The sequence below is a fragment of the Protomyctophum parallelum genome (assembly GCF_964188405.1).
Source record: "Protomyctophum parallelum genome assembly, chromosome: 19".
NCBI lineage: Eukaryota > Metazoa > Chordata > Actinopteri > Myctophiformes > Myctophidae > Protomyctophum > Protomyctophum parallelum.
The window spans coordinates 12,308,315-12,328,223 of record NC_139717.1 but is presented as its reverse complement, the minus strand read 5'-3'; the positions used below and the strand labels follow the sequence as shown (position 1 = coordinate 12,328,223).

The 19,909-nt window shown below is 42.1% G+C and overlaps 1 protein-coding gene across 1 annotated transcript; it reads right to left on the bottom strand.

Annotated features, from left to right (window-relative positions):
- Nucleotides 1-843: 843 nt before the first annotated feature.
- Nucleotides 844-18,560, bottom strand: ints7 (integrator complex subunit 7). Its single transcript, XM_083789747.1, has 20 exons — nucleotides 18,370-18,560; nucleotides 17,957-18,086; nucleotides 17,274-17,420; nucleotides 16,832-16,969; nucleotides 16,566-16,612; nucleotides 15,943-16,142; nucleotides 15,479-15,601; nucleotides 14,871-14,988; nucleotides 13,737-13,871; nucleotides 13,054-13,151; nucleotides 11,932-12,171; nucleotides 10,991-11,128; nucleotides 9,897-10,103; nucleotides 8,887-9,081; nucleotides 5,859-5,962; nucleotides 5,209-5,277; nucleotides 4,218-4,353; nucleotides 3,376-3,474; nucleotides 2,072-2,257; nucleotides 844-1,785 (listed from the first exon to the last, which is right to left on the bottom strand). Exons 1-20 carry the CDS (start codon nucleotides 18,461-18,463, stop codon nucleotides 1,462-1,464), a joined length of 2,928 nt encoding a protein of 975 aa, XP_083645873.1. The 5' UTR covers nucleotides 18,464-18,560; the 3' UTR covers nucleotides 844-1,461.
- Between the last annotated feature and the right edge of the window lie 1,349 nt (nucleotides 18,561-19,909).

The following is a 19,909-nucleotide window of genomic DNA, read 5'->3' as shown; positions in this document are numbered from 1 at the left end:
CTAACATTTAAAGAGCATTTCACACATTTTAAACCTTACCTTCATATAATTGGTCCTCAGTCACTAATGCACAATATAAGACAGGCAGCAGCATTTGTCTGCTCACCTCGTCACTCATTTGTGACAGGTCAGAAACCTTAATCTAATATGACATCACCAGTGGTCATTTTAATGGATTTCATACATTAAAATAATTGAATTGCAATTAAAGTAAAGCTTGCTAATTTTCGAGGAAGAGAAATGCTGTCGCTCCAATTAGTTTGGAATCCTCATCGATTATGTCACTGTAATAAGCAGGTTTCTGAACCTAATGAGTGAGTGGACAGAAATGGTGCCATCTTATGAGTATTGGTGAGGACGAATTAGATGAAGATAGGTTGAAATTTGGCTTCTGTAATTTACTCTTTATAATGCTCCAGGTATTCAAAAAGACAACAATTATCTCCTTTAAAGATTACACATTTTATTTTATACATCTCATAGTAAACAATGAGAGACAAAGTCTATGGTTTTTACTCCTAGAACACAAAAAACAAAGAATATAAACAATACAGTAATCCATAGCATACTATGATGTGTTTTGGAGGTGCCGTGGTTATATCCATGGCGAAACGATGGTACTTATGGTTGTGGGATACCCATTCAAAGTCAGCTCATAAATTACCAAGTTGTCACACAGAGCCAGGAGAATCAAGCGTGACATTGATGAGCGGAGCTCCAATCCAGAAGTTGAGCTATTGTCTACTTCAAGCGCCCAGGGCGCTCCAACAATAAATGCACTGAAACGCAATGCTCAGTGCTGGGAAGAGAAGCGCTTAAATGTGTTTTTCACCATAGTAATGCATGGCAGGGGAGCCTGGGATCGAACTGGGAACCTTCGCTTTCTCAAGTGGACGCTTTACCTGCTGAGCCACAATGACGTCCCCGTCAAAAACGTTGAGGGGGGTTCTAAGTGGCAACATTAGTTAACATAGCATCAAAATCAGTTAAACCACTTTAACTCTATATACATCGGATATAAAAAGAAAAGAAAATCTTGACAAATTTCAGACAAACGTGGAATATAAGGGGGAGTCCCTGACACTTCAGATTGGGTGTCCACGGCCAAATGTACTTTAAATTTACATTAAAACCGGGAAAGCATACGGTTATGGTATGTGTAATTTAAATTTTAGATATTAGCGTTGGCTATTCAAAAACAGATCTACTAGGTCATAGCTTGTACTGCCATTTTTTAACTTTTTTTTTAATCTTGAGAAAGTGTTTTTTTAACACAAATCTTCTCTTCTGAGGGTCCTTACCTGAAAACATTTTCCGATGAGGGGGTCCACGCCACGGACGAAAAAGTTTGAGAGCCACAGATTTACAAGGCATTTGTAGAATTGGCCTCAGGTCTTAATAATGGCTGTAATTTTGTGGGATCGTTCCTCGACATGAAAACGTTATGAGAAGCCACCGCTTTTAGAAGCGTGCGTAGGGGCTGCGCTGCTGGGGAGCAGGCTGGGCCTGTTGCTGCTGTTGCTGTTGCTGCTGCTGCTGCTGCTGCTGTTGCTGCTGCTGCTGGTGCCGCAGCTGCTGGGAGTAGGGGTCCTCCAGGGACTTGACCGACACGGTGGTCCTGGGCCCGGTCTTCCACTCCACGCCGCTCTCGTCCACCACGGACGCCTCCACGGTGACGGCGTGCGTGCCCAGCACGGAGAAGTTGAGCAAGAATTGGGTGCTGAAGTAGTCGTTGTGGGGTTCCACCCGCTGCTCCATCTCGTTGGTCTTGGTGTCCAGTGGAATCTGGAATGCAGGGGTGGTGGGGGGGAGGTTGTTGTGAGCTTGCAGAACGGCTATTTTCATTACTTCTTAAACTGATTTGTTTTCTAATTTATGGGAATTCTTAGATTTTTCTTGGATTTCCTCACAAGATTGCTGAAAAATATTAGCCCTGAATTTTTGTTTTTAATTCTTGAAAATCTTTTTGGGGATTTTTTATTTGTTTTTTTTATAATTAAAAACAAAAAAATAGAATGGACTCATAAAAATGTGTCCGTGAGCCACAGATGGGTCCCGGTGTGTAGTGTACCTTGAAGTCGGGCTGGGTCTTGCTCTGCAGAGTGGACGTGGCGTTCAGACACACTGACTGGATCTTCCTGAAGAGTCCCGGGGTGGATCCATGCTGCACCACCCCCTCCACCTTCAGGGTCAACTGCTGACTGCTCTGCACGGGGATGGGCTCGCTGGGGGTCCGCGGGGACGGGGACAGGGCCAGCTAAAAGCAAAAACAATCCTTTTTTTTTAAAACATATGTTTATATATTTTCTTTACAGTACAAAGAGGTAATTTCAAAACTATTGACATATATTTTCCCCCCCACATCCCCATGGCAGCACAACAATAAATACAGAACAAAAATAAATAAATACTAATAACAAAACGAAAAATAAAACGAAAATAAAACACATTACATACAGTTAAACAAACAAATGCACAATGTCCGTCACAGTTCCCTACCCCCACCCCACAGCTGACTACTCCAATTAACCACTATACATCCAAAGTCTCTTCAATATCACCTCGCTTAATGAAGTCCAAGAACTTCTCCCATATCTTATAGAATACTGCAGGTTTCTTCCTAATTACTAGTTAGTTTCTCATGTGCCAAACTGGCATTGACATTCTTCCAACATAGCGCAATTGAGCGTCTGGCCTGTAACAGGCAAAGGTCGGTCATTATTCATTCATTACTATTTAGTGTACAATTTAATGGATAAATACTGAGTATACATAATTTAGGACAAAGACATAATGGACCACAGACCTCCAGAATGTTTTAATCTCCTCACATTCCCATAAGCAGTGGAACAGTGTACCTTTATGTTCCCCACATTTATAACATAAATCAGGAATGTTTGGATCAAATTTATTTACTTTCTCCGGGGTTATGCAAGTTCTCATTATCCAATTATACTGAATTAGTCTTAATCTAGTATTGATAGTTTGTGTTTGTGCCTTGGAACATATTAAACCCCAATCAATTTCTGAGATTTCCACTTGAAGGTCCTGTGTCCATTTTTGTCTTTATGAAACCCTTCTAGTATACCATACATTTGTGAGACCAAACCCTTTCCTAAACAATCCTGTTTGGAAAACCTCTCAAGCACGGAGCAAAAACAATACTGAGTCACCCAAGTATGACATCACTGCCACTGCCGTCATTTAATGCAATCGGATAGGACTTTTCTGTTTGGACTTTGGATGCAAAAGGTTTGAGAGCCACAGATTTACAAGGCATTTGTAGAATTGGCCTCAGGTCTTAATAATTTGCTGTAATTTTGTAGGATCGTTCCTAGACATGAAAACGTTTTGAGAAGATGGACTTTGAATTACCTTAATGCTGGTTGACTGGAGCTTCTGGAAGAAATACCTCTGGAATGACAGCGGCACCTTGAGCAAGGCTATGACAGCATCACACAGGCAACCTGTATGCTGAATGATAAGCAAACACATCACACTGACAATTAGGTGTGCACTGGTTGAACAAATGTAGCGATTTTAATCAATTACAAAACAGAATCTATTACAATAAAATAATCGATTAATCGAGTAGCGTAGAGCCGTAGACTGTATGGACCGTCCAGTCAACCACTTTCATCCTGGCATTCCAGTATTTAGGCATGATCATTCATTATAAGCATGAAATGTTCAAAAACATTTTTTCCTGATAAAGTAATTTGGTTGATTATTAAAAGATATATAATCTATTAGAATTTGGATTTGTTTTCATGTCAATTTCTTGATTTTATTTATTTAAAAAAATGATCCACAAAAACCCTGCCCTTCTTGATTATTGGATACATTTAAAAAAGTAGTCAATGGAATATACAGTAGTGTAAGAAGATAATGGACAGTGTGAGTGGTAAACGATAAATGACACAAAGCGCCTTTATCCAAGGTGCTTTGTTGTGCATAATGATGGCGGATGAAACCATGCAAGGCACCAACATGCTCATCCGGAGCAAGTCTTGCTTAGCCTAAGGTCACTTTGACACTAAAGGTCCTTGGACACTGGACTCTGATTTTTTGCTGCGTTTTTCCGTCGGTTTTCCGAAAAACGCGTCCAGTGTGCAACCACCTTAACTCTGGGGGAGCCAGGGATCAAACTAGGAACCTTCTGGTTCCCAAGCGGCCTCTCTACACCTGAGCCACTGCCGCCCCATAGTGGTTCTTACCAGGTAGGAGACAGGAGGATGCTTCTTGCTCAGGCCCTCCACCTCCTCCAGAACGTGGTTGAACACAGACATCATGCGTCTCTCGTACTCGCTCTCCGTCTGCACTGAGCCCAGAGTGCCGCCCAACTCCTGAAAACTACATCACAGGGACAGAGGAGACCATCCGTTTTCAACCACGTCATCTATTTGTACATGACTCTGTATTTCTGATGTCTCACACACAGATCATCAGCATCTCCGGAGAACCTGAGCTAGGAATTGTCGAGGGTTGGCGCCAATATGCTGTCCTTGGCAATAAAGAGGCCATTCTCTTAAGCGGAGTAGGGCCACTGGTTTTGGGGGTCCTTGACATGAAAAGGTTTGAGCACCACTGACATAGGAACATATGTTTTTGTCATACTAGGTTTAGGTCCTACTGTATAGATGTAATGTTGGCAGGATCCAGTTCAGGGAGATTAACCTTCTCCCTGTGGAATCGGGGGCGATTCTGGCGAGATTGACCATGATTCAAAATAATTTGATTATCATTACAAAACATGCAATAACTATAATACTGCAAATAATGCTCTATGTATACAGTATGTGACAATAAACACCTTGGCTTGAACCCAGAACCTACACTGCCCTACAAAGCCAAAGTGCAGCAACAACGTTTTTGGACACACCAACTTATTTGTCTGTCCCGAAGGTCAAATTAGCCATCGGAATTTTGGGGGATACACAATTAAATCTCTTATAATGGCGATAACCCATTTGGCTGACCAATTGAAACGCTTTTAAACCCGTTCCGTTTATCCGTTAAATTATTTGCGTAGTTACTGTACTTTGGCTTTGTAGGGCAAGTATAGGAGTGCCACAGCACCATTTGGACCCCCCTGGGACTGTAACTCTCAGGGGTACAGTACAAATTGGGGGTCCGGAGGCCAGATGCATATCAAACTGGGGGTCCATGAAATGAAAGAGAGAATGTGCTACGGTCACTCAATCTCACCTGGCTGACTGGGGGTCCAGGACCAGCGCTTCTATGACATGAGAGACAAGCAGGCAGCTCTGCTGTTGTCTGGACAGGTGGTTAAGTAGGAAGTGGTTCTCAAAATGGTGTCCCCCAAGGGGTCCTTGAGGGAGTTCCAGGGGGTCCCCAGCAAAAGGAGTTAACATACCGCATCATAAATATCAGCCCCGTTAAGACGCATGTAGCCTATATTGAACTGCCAGTGGAGAGAGTGGGGGGCTGGGCCTCATGGACACGACACAAGTGTTAACGTGAACTCATATTATCCTCCAAATAAGAAGAGATTGTTGACAAAATTATACACAATGTCCATATTGAAGTGGTTTGTTTGGATTTCTCCGAGTAAACGGACAGAATTAATGGGTAAAAGGGAGAGGTTGTTGGTATTCCTGTAGTTATCTCCCTCCATGATCCTACAGACCTACACAGTATCATAAGATGACGGCTTAGGTTATCTTCATTCTAACAGCTGTTGCGATATTATAATCAATGATCATTAAGCAAGTTCATGCCTTATCTAGATAGATAATGTTGTCAGGTCTAGACAATAGCTTGAAATTATTTAGATCCTTTCATGAACCCAAGAACGCTTTACAGCACTGTTCTACAGTAGGTAAGCCAGAGGATACAGCTCTACGTTGCGGAGGGTGGCACAATCTGCGTCGAACGATGAGCGGTGCAGATCAGCGTAGCGAGTGGCCAGACTCCTGAACTCATCCATACACACTTTCATCTGGAGGAGCAAAAACAACATGCAGAGGAGAGGGCATTACGTACAGTACAACAGTGACAACAATATCATGTAGGCTGTAATCAATCTGTCAGTCAATATCAATAATCATGTGTGTCATCTGCGGCCGAGCCTGCCTCACACGTGCTGGTCTTCTCAGCCACAGTAGAAGCTGCGTCAAGACCTAACTCCCAGGCACAAGATATGCATGGTCTTCCGATGGTTTTCCGAGACACGTTGACATTGTCACGTCCATGAGACCCAAATTTAATGGATAGCCAGGAGTGTGGCAAATCACGCCTCCTTTAACAGTTTTATTGTTCTCACTGTTTTATTGTTGCTGTGATAACTGATAAGCACATCATTTTTTAACCAACTTTGGAACCATTGTGTACAGAATAGATGACACACGCTACTACAGAGGACAGAGTTGCTGAGCTCAAGATGCCACTGACTATGTAAGTGATTATTATTATTATTATTATTTAGATGGAGATAGATATTAACTAAATTAAATTAAAACTGAGTAGCATATACTTGAGAGATGAGAATCATGAGATGGGAGAATAATTGTACTTTTATATGCCTTCTAATTCTATTACCCTAAAATGCCATTCACATTCCATTTGATGTAATCAAATAATAATAAAAAGCTGATCTACCAGCTCAGTGGTTCCAAAACCTTTCAGGTCGAGACCCAAAAAAAGAGATGTTTGCCCGGGACCCAAACTAGTGAAAATATATGATTATGATTATTTATTTTATTTATGACATTTCTTAGATTCGTTTTTTAATTATTTTGTATTAGATTAGATTTTTATTTGAGTCACAAAATAAAATAAAAATGGGTCCCGACTCCCGACCCACTGTTTGGGAAACTGTGTACTAGCTGATCTACTAGCTCACAGCGTGCCAAAATGCGACGCACGACACAAGTATAAAATATCTTTAAGTGGTTAATCAATTTGTTATTATAAAAAGTAAAACATAATTTGATTAATCAAAAAAAGTTATCAAATAATTGATAAATATAGTTGATAGTTGCAGTTCTTGATCAAAGCTTTATTAGTTATGGATTAAACAAATATGAATTACAATAATGGCTCAAAGACAAACATATACTTTTAAAAGGAGTGGAACATACTTTTAATACATGCAATATTATTCTTAAAGGGGTTGATCTTCTCTTTCCATTTTACAGGGAGAGTGTGAGAGCAAGGTTTACTACGACAGACGTTGAGATTGAACTGTCAGGTTTCCAACTCTCTACTGGTTGTTTGATCGCAATGGCAGCCTCAGCAACTGTGATAATAGGGGCAGGAGTGGTCTACAAATGTAAGCATTTCAAATGATCTGAAACCTTGATCTGTACCTTTCAATGACTCAACTTGTGTTATGGCATGCTCTTCTGGTTTTATCATTGCCATGGACGCAACTAAAGGCTTGTATTTGTTTATTTCAGTGCTAACAAAGACCTAAATAAGGAAGAACTGCTTCAGTGAATGCTGCTCTGACCATGGATGAGGTTGACATCTTCACATAACATCACTAATCATATTCAGCTCCTCATGTGCATAGGAAATGACAATTTATGAACATAAATTCTAATAAAACGTTTGCTGAAATATGTTGTTGCATATTTTATGAATCTCACTCACACACACACACACACACACACACACACACACACACACACACACACACACAGCTTTATTTTACCTATGCAGGTTATTGTTTATGTAAAAGAAATGTAACGTGTGATGCTGAGTATTTAAATATTGTTATCTTCTATTCATATGTGAAAGGTAACGGGTCTGGTACAGGGGTGATTGACAGCTGTCAGTGACTGGTTGATTGTCACCACCCAAGGTTACTAGTAGAGGAAGTGACACACGGGGAGGAGAGATCTCACAACAAACAGAGTGCAGGCCTGCACAGAGGAGGAGAGGAGCTCCAGGCACCAGATAGCGTTTACATTGAGACAGCTATTTAATGTTTAAACGAGCGTATCTGCAGCCACATTATAAGGAACAGTCGGGCCCAGTGGATTGGGCATCACGTATGCCGCTGCCGTCGGGGATCGGCGTTGGAATTGAGGATTACCTGCCGGTGTTTGGAGGCTAACAGGGATACTGCTACTACCGGTGAGACCGTTCCAAAAGTGTTCTTTAAGGATCATAAATATAGGGGTACCCCGAGCGTTTTCATGTTTCCGTTGGACCGTTTTTGAGCAGAGGAACTTTTCGTTGCGTTGGAAGTTTGGGACAGTTGTACACTTGCGTGCACGTGCCTCATTTGAGGGGGACGACGGACACGGACTTTATTCTCTGCTGACTTTGGGGGGCTTGGGAAATAACTATTGATTGTTGGTTTAAGTTTGTGTGCCTGTTTATTTGATTTGATAGGGAAAGAGACAGGGAGAGGCGTTACCAGTGAAGTGTACTGTCTACTTTTGATTCTGTCAATTGCTAATTAGCTCTATATAAAGTATTCTGACTATAACCCTACGATCCTGCTTAATTTTTCCTTAGTTAATAATTTGCCTTGAATGAGTACACAATCATTGGAAATCAACACACCTGGTCCTCTCAGTAAACTGTGTAGAAACTGGTGTTTCGATCCCATAGCCTGAGGGGACGTTGGGGTGAACATGTTGCGCTGATTGATCCAGTCAGGGAGCTGTCTGTCTGTCTCATGTTTTAAATGTTAGTCATATTTTAATATCTGAAATGTTTTACCTTCAGTGTAGTTAGTTGACTAAATTGAATTTTGGCGGGTCTTGGTGCCACCGTAATGCCTGATTTATACAAAAGTGTGCTGAAGATTGCCAATCTGCAAGCTCGCTCACAACACGTGTTGAGAATGCTGATTTAGAAGACCATTTCTTAGGCACTGATCATGTTATCCATGGACTAGCGGATTCTCACCTGCATGGAGATGCGTCCGCATCGCTGCAGCTCGTTTCCGGAGGTGAGCGCCACGGTGGTGGCGATGGCGGGAGGCGGGCTGGTCTTCAGGCTGTTGCACGTGCACAGCAGCTGCGACAGGGCCTGCAGCGTGTCGATGCGCAGCTTCACAAAGTCACACTGGAACGCCAGCGGGCTCAGAGGGGTGCTGGCAGCCTGCACGGGAGCAGAGAAGTGGGCAGTAGGCAGATTGTAACTAAGCCATTCTGACCTGAGATCAGATTCTAAAAATGTCTTCTACATCCTGACAGTTTTCTGAAAAAGCTATGTTTCTATGTCAGCCGTTCTTCGATTTTTCAAAAATAGCAGATCTACAAGCTCATAGCGCGCCACCGAGTGGCGCGCTATGAGCTTGTAGATCTGCTATTTTTCAATAGCTTAAAGCATAACATAATGCTAACACCAAAAGGGGTTCCCGCCCAAAATGGGCTAAGCAAATGTACAATTTTGAGATCATTTTACTTGACTTGAGTATGTCCATTTTTCAATGCTTTATATTACTCCACTACTGGCCTTCGTCTCCTTGAGGTTGGACTACTGCAAGTAACGCACTTCTCATCGGGATCCCTAGCAAGAGCCTTCAAAATATCCAGTATGTCCAGAACAGCACTACTAGGGTCCTGATGAGAGGGCGCAAACACGAACACATCACACATCCTCCGTTCACTCCACTGGCTTCCTGTCTCTTCCCAGACCGAATACAAGATATCCCTGCTAACTCCCTACCTCAATAGTCTCCCTACAACCCTCGACTCGCAACCTCTCAAAGCCCTCAAGACCAACCTACACACCATGGGCGAATAAAATCCAGGATTATTTGTACTACTTCTCAGAGGCAAATATTGTACTTTTTAATCCACTGCAATTGTTGTGAAATCTTTAGCTACAGTCTTAAGTTTTAGAATAATATAAATTGTAGATTTTGATTATTATTAAGGCGACCACCGTTTCGGTCTTTAGTCTTTACTGACTGTGAGCGAGGCGATGCCCTTCTGGTAGGAGCGCAGGGCCTCGGCGATGGCGGTCATGGCGTCGCTGTAGTCTCCGTCCTCCACGCGGCTCAGGCAGTGCTCAGCCTGGGAGAACTCCTTGAGGCTGTTGAGCCAGAAGTAGAAGTGCTCCGAAGCCACTCGGGTGCGCAGGCTCTGGTACAGCTCGCTGGAGAACTCGTGGCAACCCTGCAACATCCATGACGTTATTAGTCAAAATGCACAGCCAATGCTGCCTATATCATTTCTCCAGCTTCAATACATGGAGGTTTGGTTGACATTTTTATTGTCTTTTTTATGTCCAATGTATTTGTATTTAACTTTAACATATGTATAACAAAATGCATTTGAAATGAATTATGAAATAAAAACTCTTACTTTTCAGATTCCAATTTTATTTTTAATAGCAAAAATAGCTTCCAACTTTTGTGTGACATAGAATGACGAAGTAGGGCATTCATTACAAAAACTGTTCAAATACGAAGATAAGAGGTTTCTGCCTGACAGTATATGCAATGTGCCTGTTGCCCTATGGAGCGAGTATGGAAAAATAGTGGCCGAAACAAAATGCTTTTGTGATGCATCTGTATTGTATTGTGTTTTTGTATGGACGTAGTGTTGGGTGCTTGCACAGATATGGCATCAACGCATGGTGTTGTGTGCAGGCACACTACACTTTGTCCTTCTTTTTATCATTCATTCATTTTTTAAGAGCCTGCCCAGGGACTACAGATGAAATTTAGCTTTGGCTAACTCTGGCCCATTTACATTGATGTGAAAACTGACATGTTGATTAATGAGCTTTGTCCCTGTCAAATAAATAAATAAATAAAAATGTTCTTTTTACCCTTTTTTTTCTCCCCAATTTAGTCCTTATGCCAATTGATTCCTCCCACACACATTTGTGTGTTGCTGGTAGATCGGCTATTTTCAAATAGTCAATGTACAGTATACAGATGTGCTCACCTTGCGGTCTTCTTCTCATTTAGGAAACTATAGTCGCTTCTTTTGGGCTCATTTTACCAGACCTGGTTGCTTATTTCAGTTGGGTGTGTTTTGGGGTGTTATATAATCACCATGCGAGAGGCTTGGCGTGCGATGCGGTACACTGTCCAGCCGTTGGCCACGCTCTCCAGCTGCTGTTTGATGATCAGCTTCACTTCGGCCGACAGAGACGACTGGCTCGCCACGAAGATCACCGTGGCCAAGGAGACCTGCAGCCGACAGGAGAGAACAATGAAGACCTGCTGATCGTAGTCAATTTGGATTTGTACTGTCTTACCCTACAGAGTCAAACAACCAAGAAAAAAACCCTAAACCTGGCTAAAACCAAGCCTCTTAAAACTCAAACTACCTACATCTACCAAAGCGCCTCAAGCCTGAAGCGGCTGGTCCGGTGCGTCACAGGAACAAGGACCACAGATGCAGGAGGAGGAGAGGACACTGGAGCAGCACAGACATTTCCAGCCTTTTTTATTAGGTGCTAGTACAAAGCTTAATATGTGCTGGCAGAGTGGGGTTACTACCATGTAACATGGCTGTTGTTCATTGGCTCATTGAAAGCCCAGCCCCAGCCCATACCTACCGTATATTTAAACACTGCCCAAATGCTGCCATTCATGACTCTGATGAAGATCGTAAGGTCTCTTTTTTTTACTAGCACCTAAATAAAAGGCTTGAAATGTCCATGCTGCTCCAGTGTCTTCTCCTCCTCCTAAAATAAACGGTCATTGAAAACAATAATAAAAGAAATACCGGTACACATGAACTTGCAGCCAAACTTGTATTTAAAACTCAACAAGTTAACTACATTTTTTAAATAATATTGAAGCAATGAAAAGCCAAAAGTATCTAACACCACTGGATCCCCAAACTAAACCGGCTAACTCCAAGTAACCCCACAAAGCACGCCTTGTTCCGTAACATGGGTTTCCCTGTCTCTCTCCAGCTCTTTAGTAAACACAAAACACATTTTCATGTAACAAGACCCACTGGCGTATTATTGAGCCTCTCTCACCAGGAGTTCCTGCTGTTTGTCGGTGGACGAGTGGCTGGCCACCCGGTAGAGTTCCACCAGATCTCCCAGCATGCCATCTCCCAGCACGGGCAGGTGGCTGGCGATGGCCGACAGGGCGTGGCACATGAGGACACGGGCCGAGTCGCAGGCCGAGTGCAGCTGGCACAGCAGGAAGTCCACGGCCGCCTGGCTGAGGTGCGGGCGACTCTTCAGCAGCAGGACCAGGGAGGTGAGCGTCGTCTGACAGGAAAGGTTGAGAAGTGAAGCTGGTATCGTTTATTTATGCCGTTAGCATGATGAAATGTGACAGAAGTAGCATGTGCTTCTGAAAGCTTCATGAGCAAAGATAATCAACTTCAAAATCTCAATAAATGGGTCATAAATGACCTCTCTGTCATGCTAGTGCTTTGTTTTGATGTAATCGAGTGGATGTACAGGTAAACAGCAGTACATCTTGTACAGGTTTTCCCAATGATTCTAATTAAAGCTCTGTTAAAGTGTGACGTGTTGTGAGCTTGTAGATCTGCTATTTTCAGTGTGGGACGTATTATCAAGTATATCGCCTATGTTGGGTGGAAACCAAGTCCAAAATTATTACTTTTCAGGATTCAAATTAAAAAAAGGCAAAAGTAGCAGATTGACAAGCTCAAAACATGTCGCTTCGCACCACTTTTCGACCTTGCAGATTTACTGCTTTTGTGTGATGCTGTTGTATGATCAAGAAGGACGTAAATTTGATAGACTGCAGAAAGAAATGGACAAAATGATTGGTTTTTAGACCGTAAATTAAGCCTATTCAACGCTCATGATGATGATTTAAAATACTTTAAACTAGCGATTGAAAACACAGCGTGTTTATGAAAAGGTTTACTAAGGTAATAAAACCAAGTATGAAGTTCGCCCAAAACCTCATTGATACACATTGAGATTACATGTATTGCAAACGGTAGAAGGTGAAATAGTGACTTCTGCTGGGCCATTAATGGGAACAGCAGGCTGAACGAGAACCAAGAAATGGGCTTTATTTCCAGCGAACAGGGTTTCAAAATAAAAACACAAAACGTTAAAATAGTGAGATAAGAGGTTTCTGCCTGCCAGCAACGACATGTAAACAGTCCTCACCTTGAGCGTGGCGTGTGCACTGGCACTGTGGTCCTGACTGCAGAGCACCATCAGACACTGCACTGCCAGCAGGCTCTCCTGTTCCAACTGCACGATGTCTGGAGACAAAAATTAACTTTCACACACTGTAGAATAAAAGCTTTAAGAGCAGGTGTGTATGCACATCTACTGTATAATAAAACAATACATCCCCACACTGCCCAACTACACTGTACAGGAGTAGATTTATTTAAGAAGAAGCAATGTTTCGGTCACCGTGTTCGGTCTTCATGGTAATCAAATGTAATCAAATGTAATCGATCTACCAGCGCCAAACGCCATGCGATCGATGACAGATCTGCTATTTTTGCAATATTGTTTTTATATCTCATGCGACGGATAGCGAGGATAGCTGCTCAAATAGCTCTCAACGCGTCACCTGAGCTTGTAGAGCTCCTATTTTTCCAGGACTCTTTAAAATGGTAAAAACGTAAAAACGTTTACTGAGTTTGTTGCCCCGAGTTTTCTTTTTTACGGTGTGTGCGCGATGTGACATGTGAACTTGTAGATCAGCAATTTCTCTTTTAAACATTTTGAAGCCCTTTCCAAATTCTTGAACTTCAATTTTTTGTAATGACATGCCCAATATAAGGCTGCCAGGTTTAAAGTGGTTACACAGTGTGTGCTGTATGTATGTAGCCAACCTTTGTCTTGACAGGAAATGGTAATGTTGGTGAGAAGGAGGACGCCGTGCGCTGCCACCGCCAGGTTGCTATGGTAACAGCATTCCTGTGCCAGCTTCACCAGGTCGGTCTGCCGAGGAGGAACCGAAGTGCTGCCTGAGGAAGAGGAGGAGAAGAAGAAGCAGCAGAAGACGAATAAGAGAAGAAGATGCTGAAGAAGACGAAGAAGAAAAGAAAAAGAATGTGCCCGTGTTCTGCTTGTGATTCTGCCATTTCTGAATTTGAATCCTGAAAAGTATGTATTTTCCACCCCGACAGAGACGATATAAAAACAAGTATGTTTCATTTTTGCAACCGCACTCTACCTACCAAGGTTAGGTTATATTATTATAGTTAAAGGAGAATTCCATACTAAAAGGCTTTCTTACCTTTCTTTGTAGTTGTTACGTCCCCAACAAAGAGGTCCAGGTGTTATTTTGTGCAAAAGCTCCTTATTGGCTATTTCCCCTACCATAAGCCCTAAATGAATTGCATTGAATGGAATGGGAATTTAATGGGGCTATGGGGTGTTGTGCTAATTCGCTTATTTCCATCGCTCAAAATTATAATTTCTTTGTATATATCCTCTCTTCATAATAATATCCCAAGCGGCACACTTTACTACTTCTTTCGATGGAAATAAGCGAACTAGCCCCAACACCCCATAGCCCCATTCAATTCCATGCAATTCATTTACGGCTTATGGTAGGGAAAATAGCCAATAAGGAGTTTTTGCACAAAAAAAACACCTGGACCTCTTTGGTGGGGACGTAACAACTACAAAGAAAGGCAAGAAAGATAAGAAAGCATTCTAGCATGGAATTCTCCTTTAAAGACATACTGTCATACATAGTTTTGATATAAGACATTATCAAGTCATAGTTATATTTTATTTTCGGGGGTTCAATCCCTTGCTGAGTCATTAAATTGTAACTTTATAATGGGGCAGATACCGTGCATACATTTCAGAGGTGTTAAAAAGGTTTTAAAAGTCCTTAAATTGTCACTTTAGAAATGTGCAGATGCCCTTTATACACACTGTATGTTTGTTTACTGTTGAGTGAGAAAACTATGTTGAACATTAAGCTTGGGGACCCCCGGTTTGCATCACAGTACCTGTAACAGGGCTGAAGTACTGCTTGATGGCGATGGCACCAGAGAGCTGGGAGAGGACAGCCAACATTCCCAGCTTCAAGCTAATGTATGGGCTGGTCAGAGCACACTCACACAGCGTCTGCAACACAAAGGTTCAAAACATCTCATTCATTACTAGGGTTGGCACAAGGCAGTGTTGATTTCGACTAAATTCACTGACGAAAACTAAATAAAATCTAAGCTATGACGACTAAAACTAAGACTAAATACTGTATATTCACAATTTTGTCAACAAATAAAAGCTAGACTAAAATGTTAAGGAGGGACTACTGGAGAAGAGATCCAGTAGAACTAAAAGACGAGTAATTTTATATTTGGTTGTGTGCAGGAATCACTCTCCAAAAATAGCCGATCTACAAGCTCACATATCTGAAATGTTTGGCACACAGCTGAGTCTGACATTTCACCATCACACCAACACCATCCACCAGCCAAAATGTTGGCCAACTTCTCTCTCCTGATTGGATTAAATTGTTATCCTGACATGAAAATGTATTATTTTCAGGTTTATTTTAAATAGGAGCTCGGGGTGCCAGCCCCCCCCCCCCCCCTTCTTCTGTAAAGGCCACCTGAGTGTTTCCTCTGAGCCAGAGGTGAGGAGCCTTCTTGGCCAAGAGCTTCAGGTCCTGGACTGCCAGTCTCTTTACAGCTCTCCGGGGGTCGTCTTTCAGGTACTGAAGGAGAAGCTGCAACTGAAAGGGGACAAATCAAATATACTACAAGTTAAACAAAAAAACGAAATAAAAGTATCAATATTGCCATGTAGAAATACTCTCTTACAAGTAAAAGTCCGGAACTCAAAATATGCTTGAGTAAAAGTACAAAAGTAGAAAGTACGCATCATGCAGAATGTCCCGTTTCATAAGTTTTCAAATGTATACAAATCTCTTCAAAATAGCAACTCTACAAGCTCACAATGCTTGTTTAAAAATCAACCATAGTCCCCCTGTGGTCCTCCCTACCCCCGTTTCAGCCAATCAGGAGCCGCGTCTGCCTGGCTCATCCTAGGGACCCGACCACCATGTCCCAGTACCTGCTTAGGGATGTCGATGAGAGAGGAGGCCGCCAGCTGGGTGAAGGTGTGCAGGGTGACAATGACCATGCGGGTGGACGGGTACGAGTTGACCAGCCGCTGGAGCAGCTCCCTGCTGCTGGACGCCAGGCTGGCATCGTGGTACATGTGCTGCATCACTGGGATTAGCTTCAGCTTCAGGTCCACGGGGGTGTCCAACCCTGGGGGTGGAGGAGGAGGTAATTACTAATTATAGTTAACGATAACTAACAAAGGGAAATAAATAATAATAAATAAATAAAACCTAAAACTAAACTAAAATGAAAAATCCAAAACTATCATAACCTGGGGCTAATTGTGATGAATTAATGATCACCTGAACCTGGGGGATTATACCATTAGACTGATGTTAGGTCCTTGATTTACCCATGATCCTAGATTACTATATCTATGCATTTTTGGTGTATTACCTTGTGTTTTGCCTTGCTAAATACCTAAATTGTCATTTTTGACAACTCAAAGCAATCCATCTCACGGGGGTCTTTAGTCTAGACTAGAGCATGAAAAGGCACCTCGTTCCCGGCCGCTCCGAGATTATTATATCAAAGTAAACAATGTTACGAATGTTTCCATTTTGTATTTACCTTGAATCATCTCACTGATCTTGTTGCAAATGCCAGCTGCAAAGTCCCTAAAATCATTGAAAGAAAAAAAAACAACATAACAAAAGCCTCTTAAAAGATCTGTTGCCAACCGCAATGATACAGAATTTAATTAAATGCAATAAATGGATTTATACTCCGTCACACTACGGTGTTGCATGCCGAAAAGAGCCGATATATAGGCCAACAGCGAGTTGCGGGTTGCCCCAGATGTTATATACACATACACATTCAGCTGTACACTTTACTTTGACTGTGCAGAGAAGCTGGCAGCAGCGAATATGGCCGCCTCCACTTCTACGTTGTCGTGAGAATCCAGACTTTGGCGAATGCTGTGGTGGGCGTTCTTCCTCTCTGGGATGATGGAGGCCAGACTGCCAAGCATCCTAAATCCAACCAACACCAAAGGACAAGAAAGATACAGAGATTCTGTAAAAGGATACTTATACACATACACTGCGCAGTGCACAGTACAGTAGCGTACACACACATGGATAACATTTAGAAGTTGGATGGAACCGTACATACAGCAGCACCTTCAAACACCTTAATCTAATTGTGACCAATGCATGACAATGCAACCGACCTGAATAACCTTGATGGCATGTAATTTCATGGGTTGCTTGTTTTCAGTAAGACCGTTACATGTCTTGTGTTATAGGCTATGATGTTCACGTGATATCGACCTACCTCAGAGTGATGGCTCTGGCCACGGGGTCGTTGCTGTGGATGACAGAAAACACCCTTTTGACAAACTCATCCACGTTTAGGATCTTCTCCAAGTGCTTCTCGCTCTGCTGGGTCACCTTCAACACACACAGGCGCAGGAAGTTGTTCCTATAAAAACAAAACAAAAATGATCAGGAGGTCGCAACTTTATCTACAGCAATAAAAATAAAAATGGGTTCCTACTGATTGAACTACAGTACACCCTGTGACCCTACCCCGAGTGTGGAAGGCACAGTGGCACACCCACACCTTTCCCACAAGGACATTTTCTTGCACCTACAGTATGGTGATTGGACTGACATGCGCAAGGAGGACAGTTCTTTTCTCTCTTTTTTGTTGCACCATTTTTTTTTTGTGTGGCATTTTATCCTTTTGATAATGCTTTGACAAATATTTATTTTACATATCGTTTCTGTCTTTTCAGGATTTCAATTAAAAACCAGCAAAAGCAGAAGATCGACAAGCTCAAAACGCGTCAAGCTTGCAGATCTGCTACTTTCAAATGCTTTTGTGACGCTACACAAAAACGTAGAATATGGAGATTGCAGGTTTGGTTTCTCCCAGACAGCGACAATTATGTGTATTATCAATTGTATTAAGAGGTCAAACTTTAAGGCAAACATCATCAGTTTCCATTTCCATACCCGAGTCTGAAGATGTCTGCCAGCTTGAGGAAGGCTGAGTTGATGAGGATGGGGAAAGGATACTTGTGGAAGAGTTTGGGGAAGAGCACCACCGCCTCACACTGCTCTCCCAGCTTCCCTGATCTCAACCCTGCAGTGGACAGTCATTCATTAATTCAGTCACAATTAATTTACCAGTAGTCACACAAACCAAACAGTTGTACATGTTGTGCCATAAACCTAATTATTAACATTGATGAATAATAATAACAAAGGGCAAACCCGGCAAAGGTATGTATAAAGTTCTAAATGGGACAAGGCAAATCACAGAACAATTTGTACATACTCGGGGTTTTAAGCTTGTCTCAGATGCTCAACACACACACACACACACACACACACACACACACACACACACACACACACACACACACCTTTGTCCAGCTCCATAAGAGCAGAGTTTGCGTCCAGTTCTTGTTCTCCATAACCAGCCTCTGACAGGAAGGATCGTGCTGTTGAAAGCGACATCACTGTGTGTATGCGTTTGTTTGGTTTTACGCCACAAACAGCTTATTGAATAGTAGTTAACATCTAATCTGCACTGCAGTGTGTATGGAAGCGGCTACTTGTGTGTGTACTGTGTAACTCATTGACGTTTCCGTTTACCACAACAAAACTAAAAGAATGCTTCCTTCCGATTTTTCAAAATATTGGTAGTGTCTGTGTGAGTGTGTGTAACTATTAAACCTGTTATATATCACAATAACTTTTTTATGATGACAACTATGATAAATTACACAATTTTAATTTCACCGAAGAGCTTTTAGTAGACAGGCGTGTAGTCCACGGCTACACCGGACGTACTATGTGCGAAGAACGTTAGTTAACTTTACAGAACTACAAAGGAAAAAAGGAAACGGAAGTCGCGTAAAGAAAATAGCAGATCGATCTACAAGCTCACAGCATAGAGTATATATACTAGAGTATATATACTCTAAGGCTCACAGCTGTCGTGAGCTTGTACATCTGTTATTTTACGCTAACTTAAAAAAAAACAATAAAAAAAACATGTTTATTCACATTTCCCCCCATAAACACAAATGGCGCGCGCACGCACGCACACACACACACACACACACACACACACACACACACACACACATAAAAAATAAATATTAAAAAAAACGCTACCTTGGTAATTATTTAATATAGTTCAGTATTTTGGATATTCTGTTTAATACAGGTCTGTGCGATTAACCTAAACATAGACCCACAATGTTGCTGTCAGACTGCTTTCACTAATCGATCACAAAATTACCCAAAGCATGTCATTTTAACATTTTTTCACTCAAGTAGGCCATTTGGATTTGAAGATGTTGTGCTTTGTTATTTCATGTATGCAAGGTATACAACACATAGGCCTAGGCTACAACATCATTGGCAGTGTAAAATAAAGAATAACTTTTGGTCTACATGGCCTCACCCCCCGAACCCACCTCACCCCTGCCCACTTTGACAGGCTGGGATGGCTTAGGGTCGACGACAGAGTACAGCATCTTGCAATGGGTCTGGTCCACAAGATTCGATACACCACCAAGATACCCATGTCTAAATACTTCCTTAATGTAAACGAAGTCCACAACACCAGAGGGAGACAGTGCAACAAACCATGTACAACCCAGATTCGGCACAAACAAGTGACTAAATTATTTTCGCTCCTATGCCACCAAAATGTGGAACGCCCTACCAACAGTCAATAAGACATGTGAATCCCTTGACTCCTTCAAAACCGCTCTCAAAGGGCACCTACGGATGGCTGCAATTTGAAACTGGCCTCTGTAAAATCTGAATCCCCACCCCCCCCATTTCCCCTCACTGTATAATGTATCTTTTCCTTTTTTTGCTTCCTATATGATGAATTCCTGTTCTGTTCTTTAGCTACATAGAAATGTCTATTTGTATGTCTCTAAATGT

Excerpts from the sequence above, each read along its gene's own strand:
- ints7 (XM_083789747.1), bottom strand. The coding sequence starts at position 18,463 with ATGTCGCTTTCAACAGCACGATCCTTCCTGTCAGAGGCTGGTTATGGA. Across the intron at positions 17,421-17,956 it reads GCAGACATCTTCAGACTCGG|GAACAACTTCCTGCGCCTGT; the intron begins GTATGGAAATGG and ends TTGTTTTTATAG. Across the intron at positions 13,152-13,736 it reads CATTTCCTGTCAAGACAAAG|ACATCGTGCAGTTGGAACAG; the intron begins GTTGGCTACATA and ends TTTTGTCTCCAG.